At 41.9% G+C, this 7,475-nt stretch overlaps 1 protein-coding gene and 1 pseudogene across 1 annotated transcript; one reads left to right on the forward strand and one right to left on the reverse strand.

Annotated features, from left to right (window-relative positions):
- Window positions 1-1,430: 1,430 nt before the first annotated feature.
- LOC100715384 (putative olfactory receptor 5AK3) lies at window positions 1,431-2,366 on the forward strand. The gene has a single exon (XM_003464326.1). It carries the CDS (start codon window positions 1,431-1,433, stop codon window positions 2,364-2,366), a length of 936 nt encoding a protein of 311 aa, XP_003464374.1.
- A 665-nt stretch (window positions 2,367-3,031) lies between these two features.
- LOC100715108 (abl interactor 1-like) lies at window positions 3,032-6,628 on the reverse strand (annotated as a pseudogene).
- Between the last annotated feature and the right edge of the window lie 847 nt (window positions 6,629-7,475).

Genomic DNA, 7,475 nt, shown 5'->3' on the forward strand with positions numbered 1-7,475 from the left:
AGGTTGGAAAGTCATGACACTTTTGTGCAGTGGAGAACTATTCAACTATGAGGAGGGAAAGCCTTCAGGCTTTGGTAGGTAAAGGAATACAGCTCAAGATCAAGCTCAGGGGTGAAAAGGTTAAGCAGCACTTGGGTAGATACTAGGTTGCCACCCTAATCTGAAAACTGGGGGAATTGATGGGACCCAAAATGTACAAAGCACCCTAAGAAAGAGAAAGGAAAGAAATTGTCTAAAAAAAAAAAGACAGAGGACATTTTTAATAGTGTATGAGGTTTAAAAGCCACATTATTCTTATCACTCTGTTTAGTTTGATTTTATTCTATTCCAGTCTGTCTACTCATATTAGATTTGAGGGCAGAGACTGCTATCCTCAAATTAGCAGGATATACTACGGTAACTATCCTTAATTTCCTATTAACATAAACTGAAGCCCTGTATTAGTTACACTGTCTTACTATGACTGATCTTGTTTGAATCTGGTTTGTTAGATCGCAATTTTGTCTTAACTAATTTTATTCGAATTTGGTATGCATGATAGTATCAACTCTAAGAGTAGAGGCAACTACTCTGAAGATGACAAGATGCAAAAGGATACCCATCCCGGTTTGATTATTAACTGCCTTTGAAGTCCTATAATGTCTCCAATGTTGTGTTTTTATTAATATTGCTATGCAGTGCTATGTTCAATTATATTATGCCTGATGATGTAGACAAGTCTATTGAAAATAACAAGAGACAGCATAGTAACTACTGTAGATCACCTAGTATTGTGGTTTTATGTCATTTTTGTTTCATGTTTTTCTAGGAATTTGTTTTGTTGTCTTGTTTTGATCTGTTTTTTCCTATAATACAGAAAGGATAGGTATACATGTAGAGATTCATGCATGTGTAGAACTTCTAAACAGTTTATGAGAATAGATTATATAATGCACAATATAATGAACAGATACTCTGAAGAAAAAGAGACAATGAGATCCCCAGTGCTAATTCTCTAGCATTATGATATAAAATCTAGCAGTACTATTATTCTCTGTACAGAGTGATATTAGTCTATTTTCTTTTGTTTAATTTCAACATATGTAAAGATATGGACAGCTATTTCAAAGAGAACAAAAGACTTTATGGCAGCCACTGCTGACTTCTCTATTGTCTGGTCTTGAAGACCTAAAATGCCTTTGTCCTCCTATTCTGATCAATTTAGTACTATTTTGTTCAGTATGTATTCACTGTGTGTGAAGATATGGACAACTATTTGGAAGAAAACAAGAGACAATATGATAGACAGTGAAGATCTCTGGTGGTCTTAATTTGAAATCTGTGTTTCTTAAATTGTTTTCTTATTTTCTGTTTTGTTTAGTTTTACCCTATTTAAAGTAAAAAAAATTTTTAAGAAATTTATTTATTTATGTATTTATTTTATGCTAAGCATGGAACAAAATAATGGCAGTGGAGTGACTAAATTCATCCTCCTGGGATTTGCTGGTCAGCACAGGTCCTGGCACATCCTCTTCACAGCCTTTCTCATCATCTACGTGGCCACCCTGGTGGGCAATGCTGGGATGATCCTGCTCATCAAGGCTGACCCCACCCTTCACACGCCTATGTACTTTTTCCTCCAACACCTGGCTTTCGTGGACCTCTGTTACTCCTCCGCCATCACTCCCAAGATGCTGCAGAACTTCGTGAGCAGGGACCAATCCATCTCCTTCACAGGATGCATAGTGCAGTTATTGGTCTACGGGACTTTCATTACCAGCGATGGCTTCATCCTGGCATCCATGGCCGTGGACCGCTACGTGGCCATCTGCAAACCCCTGCGCTACCCAGTGATCATGTCCCAGAGAGTCTGCATTCAGCTGCTGCTTGGTTCGTACTTCATGGGCTTCCTAAATGCTTCTGTAAATGCAGGTCTGACTTTCTCCTTGGACTTTTGCAAATCCAATGTAATTAATCACTTTTTCTGTGATATACCTCCGATTCTTGCTCTATCATGCTCCAGCATTGACTTCAGTATCATGGTCCTGACTGTCTTTGTAGGATTAAACTTGACACTCATTGTGTCTGTCGTCATGTTTTCCTACATGTGGATCCTGGCTGCCATCCTCAGGATGTCTTCGGCCGCAGGAAGGAGAAAAGCCTTCTCCACATGCACCTCACACTTGACGACGGTCACCATCTTCATTGGGACTCTGGCTTACATATATGTATTCCATGAGACCAATAGGTCCCAAGAGCAGGAAAAAATGGCTTCTTTGTTCTATGGAATTATGATTCCCATGTTAAACCCTCTCATCTACAGCCTGAGAAACCAAGATGTGATCGCAGCCATGAGACACATGGGAACCAAGTGTTTCTCAGCATGATTTCTCCATCCACAAGGTTCACTCAGAAAACAATGGAACCCTGGTATTCCTCAGTTTCAGAGCATGTGACAGATGTTTGTGACACCAAATATGATACTGAATTATCGATAACATCTGATGTTCATAAGATGTTCATGAAAACATATTAAATAAATCAACTCTTTTTGCGTGTCTCGATGTGCATGCTGAGAACTGAAGCCAGGGCTTCACACATGTGGGACAGGAGTTCTAGGTCACAGTGAGGAGGTCATGAGCCCAGGACATTCATGCTGAATTGCATTCCCAGGCCTTTTCCTTTTTCCCCTGAGTCACGACGGACTCGCTCTGCGACTACCCTGTCAAGGTTGACTAAGGAAATTCTAACTCATTGCTTCTTTTTTATTTTTGTATTGATGACTGGAAAACTTTATAATGCAAATTTGCTCATTAAAAACTTAGTTACAAATTGCAGCATTACAGATAATTCTGTTCCTTTCCTTCACATGAAGACCTTAGCAACTCTCTTATGAGTAATCCAAAGTCCTATACCAATTGGAAGCATCTTGCAATTTTTAACTATATTTCAATACATAAATTTTTATGCACACTTTAAACAATTTTAAAAATGATAGACTCTACAGAAAAATTATGACCAGCACCCACATTTAAGTTTTCTGATTTTAATATTAATCACTATAGTGCATACCTGATTCAACACAGTTCTCGGGGAGTGATCAGTCACTAAACTGCAGACAGCTTCATGGCAGCCATAGTGATTCTTATTTCGAACATCAGTGACTGCACCCTCCATAAATGATAGGTCAGCAGCCTTGTCTTTTGTATGATCATATATTGCAACAACTTTCTCAATATAATTCTTGGGGGCCCCTAAGCTATTCAGGCTTGTTCATCTTATAGTCTTCTGGGGGAGGGGCAGGGGTGGAGATGAGCAGTCATCACATTCAGGAACAACATCTGGTGGAGGTGGAGCTGGGCTGTCAGCAGTGTTTTCCTGCACCCTGACCATGAAGCCTGGGCGAAGTATCTGTGGAGTCAATGGAGGCATGGGAGGAGGGGTGTAACAATAGAAACTAAATTCTGAGAATAAAGTGGACCTCCACTAACATGCAGCTTGGCAGAAAACTGAGCAGTCACAGAGGGAATTCATCTGTACCCACCAGAAGCTCTGGAGGGCATGGCAGAGTGGCTTGGAGAAATCTGCCTGGTCCTGGTGCCATATTGGAACCAGGAGCCAAGCTTGGGGCCCTGATCCAGTTCTGGGTGGGGAAGGAGGGGATACAGCAGGGAGGATGCCTGTTCCGCTGCCCTCATTGTCCTCTCAACTTCCCTTTCTCCACTCCTTCCACTGTGTGTCCTTGGTCTCTGATTTAAAAAGCTGTTCTGCCCGGACTAGGCTGACTTCTGAGCCTTGCAGGACTGGACATGCAATCATTAGGAACTGTTGGGGGTTTAGTAGGCTGCAGGGTTTTTGTGGGAGGACTTCTTCCCAGTGTGATATGGGAGGGCTTAGGGGTTTCTGAGCAGGAGAATCTGTGCTCAACTATGCACCAGTTCTTGCGGGCTGGTTATTTTCATGCTTGACACCAGAGCCCAAGCTGGCATGTCCAGTGACACTGATTGTGAGGGAGCCATTCTTGCACACTGTGCACTATCAAATTTTATTGATTAGTGCCTGTTTGCAGTCCACACTGTTCCCATTCCTTGTTGGAGTTGGTGCATGGAAGTAGCACATCCTCCTTCCCTTCTTCATTTCCTTTCCCTGAACTCCCTCCCCGCTGCTCCACCTCTGGATTGTCTTCCCAATTGAGAGAGATCTATCTCCCAGCATCAAATTTTTAAAGTAGTTAGTAATCCCTGAGTGGTAAGAGGTAGCAAAATGACAAACACAGGGAGAAAATGCAGAAAGAGTGAATTTTTGAGCAATTTTACACCTCAGGACAATGAACTGAGTCCTGAAGAAGCCATAGTGAACCCTGCAGAACGTTCTCTGTATTCCTCCTCTGTGAGATTGGGACTTCTGCTCAGCTCCACTTCTCCACTGCCTGCAGCTTGGCCAGCGTCCTTAACATCGCCGCATGTGTGCCAGCTCCAAACACTAATCTCCATGGCCTCCTGGAGTCAAGCAGCAGAGAAGTGCAGTGCTAAACAGGCGGTTCTAGGACCCATGGACTCTGTCACAGGCACCCTGGGGTCAAGAAAGAGATTTCTCCTGCTCCCTGCTACACAGGGAGTCAATGCCATTGCAGTATGAGCTTTGTGGGGTTGGAGGGAAAGCCTATTTTCACCCCCACTGACTAGAGAACAAAGAGGTATACATGGTTGCCTCCTGGCCCTCCTAGTCCTTTCTCTTATGCTCTGAAAGGAAACATGGTATACAGAGCCACAGTAGACATATAGGACTATAAGGACAGTAGAAGATGACACAGATGACAGGAATCACATAAAAGTAGTCTTGACCACCACAGCATTGTTGTGAAGAGATAATGAATTCCTGTGTTTCAGCCACAGGAAGCTGAGATTTCTTCTACTAAGGGGTTAATCACATTTAACCATTTCACAATTGCTACCTTCATATAATTCTTAATTAATGAAATGTCAGAAACCCACTAAATTCTGCTTTCTCCTCTCAGACTACCTGAAAGAGAATTAATCTTAGCAGCTTTAGAAGCAAACACATCACAAAATTTCGCATCCCACAGATTTTTTGAAATCTACTCACGTCTCACAGTGTAAACAAAATAATCCTTATCTTTATGTGGAGCTCATTTTTAAAGTACACAAAAAAAGAAGAAATTCAAAGTAAATATTTTCTTTAAATAAATTAATAACATAATTTTATAAAATATATTCAAATAGCAGAATCTCTCAGATTGCATCAGGGATCTAAAGCCCTTAAAATAAGGTTTGATGTACACAATTTTTGCAGAAAGCCTTGTTATTTATACTTAAAGTAACAAGGCAATATATTTGGACTCAAATACAATTTTATACGTATAACAATATCATAGGATTTAAAAAAAATTTTTTTTCAAACTGAGTGGTAAGTAACAAGGGAATCATAACAAAAATTAAAGAACCCAAATTTTTTTAATAAAAGTAACATGAAAATTATTGTTGTCTCTAGAAAATGTAAATATTTTCAGTAAGATAATAGCAGGGAGCACCATCGTCCCCATCTCCATGTGCACAGATTCTCGAGGGTGCCAACATGGATCCCCCAGGCATAGCTAGAAACTCTCCCGGGGCAAAGCCATGGAGAAAGGCCTTGGAGGGAATCAGCCTGCACCAGCTGCAAAGCAATAACCTGCAGACAGCCCAGGAAGGAGGACAGCAAAGCAAGCGCCATCTCCACATCAGCGCTGTCTCCTTGTGTCCTGCTCAGGTCATGGAGGACAGAGGCTCAGAACCAAAAACAGAAGCTACCCACCATTCTCCCCAAGGAATCATTTCCTCCCTGGTGACCTCAGCAATGCAGTGAGGACACTGGACTGGGCTGAGAGCTGCCCAGGAAGGGTGTCAGGAACAGATGACTGGAGAAGGAAGGAGCCCTGGACCCCCCTCTATGAAGGGCCTGCTCCGTATATGACCCATGGTTGAGTCTCACACACTCTGGCCCTGTTCTCAAGCTTCACACACCTCGGGTCCCGTGAGCTCCCTGCACTGCAGAGGTGACCCTAATCATTTCTCTTCCTCTTCCTTTTTACAATAACATTATTTTAAAATTTTAAAAAAGGAAGGAGATTATCAGTCTAATTATTTCATTCTTTTCTCCAGGGCCACAGACAGTTGTTAAAAACTCCATGAAGATCTTTCTGAAATTTTCCATGGATTAGTAAAAAATGCAAAGCACAGTGAAAGTAAATGAAACTTATCAATAAATGTCCACCCATGGCATATTATTGTGGACCGTGCTTTTGTTATTGTGGTATGACATGGGCATCTTTCCGTAGCAACATTTATTTCTCTCGAGTGTTTTGGGCTGTGTACTGACCCATACTATGACTCTACCATAATTTATTTAACCTTAGTTATAAAATTTTACCCTAGACACAAGGCTGCAATCAATGTCATGACTTTCTATGTGATTGTGTAATCCATCTCTTTACAGCAGAAGAAACTGAGTCTGAAGAGAGTTGTGTCCTTAGTTTCTCAGAAGTTGCGGGACCAGAATTCACAGCCAGACAGGTCTGTTTCTTTCCTGCTGCAGAATTCCGACTTAAAAGAAGCTCCAGAGACTCATAGAGGGTGAGTGTGGTCAACATCCCCATAAGGGACCCTCCTCTTCACAATAATTGCTCAGTTAGCAAGGGTGTTCATGGGAGAGGAACAGAGAATGTCGCACTCAGTGACACTGCCACAGCCAGCAGAACCTGTGTGTGTCTGCTCCTCGCAGCCTTAGTCCTTAGAAACTGTCTCCTATCGCGTCCTATCATTCCATGGGAATTCTCAATGGAGCATCGTGCTCCAGCGTTGCAAACTTTTACTACTCCTTGCTTTCTGAAGATATTTGGGAAAAAGGAAAGAAAACAGAAACCCATATCATCAACCTGCATGGTTTCCAGATTCCACCACCTGAGGTCCTTCTTGTCTCAGCCTGACCCCTCTGTCCCTAGCTGCCTGCCTGGGCCTGGTGTTGCTGACACTGCAACTGATGTTCATTGTCTGCACTGGGTTTCAGAGATTCAGCCGGGTCAGGGCTATAGCACTGAGCACTGGTTTTTCACTGGTTCTGTAACAATGTACCCTTTTCCTATGACAAACAGCACTGCTATGAGGACTGTGTGCGTCTATGGGTGGGCCTGGGTCTATTTACAGTCAGACATACACATCAAGTACATGTGCATATGTATGGGCATCCATTTATATGTAGTCATTAATTTCTCTAGAATATGTCCCCTGTCTGGAAATGCTGAGCCATAGAAACACATTAAATTGTACTCATATTTCCAACTTGTATTCAACCTTTTGATACTAATACACCTTCCAGACAGAAAAGAGCACCCTGTATAGTTCTTTGTTCTCCAAAACGTGACATGTTTTCACTGAGTTTAAAATAATTCAGTGAAACACTCATACACAGCTGTCTGATGACTAGTGAGCTACTATATA

This window comes from Cavia porcellus, unplaced genomic scaffold (assembly GCF_034190915.1).
Source record: "Cavia porcellus strain 051 isolate PalLab524CR breed Dunkin Hartley unplaced genomic scaffold, mCavPor4.1 scaffold_17, whole genome shotgun sequence".
NCBI classification, from domain to species: domain Eukaryota; kingdom Metazoa; phylum Chordata; class Mammalia; order Rodentia; family Caviidae; genus Cavia; species Cavia porcellus.

Excerpts from the sequence above, each read along its gene's own strand:
- LOC100715384 (XM_003464326.1), top strand. The coding sequence starts at position 1,431 with ATGGAACAAAATAATGGCAGTGGAGTGACTAAATTCATCCTCCTGGGA.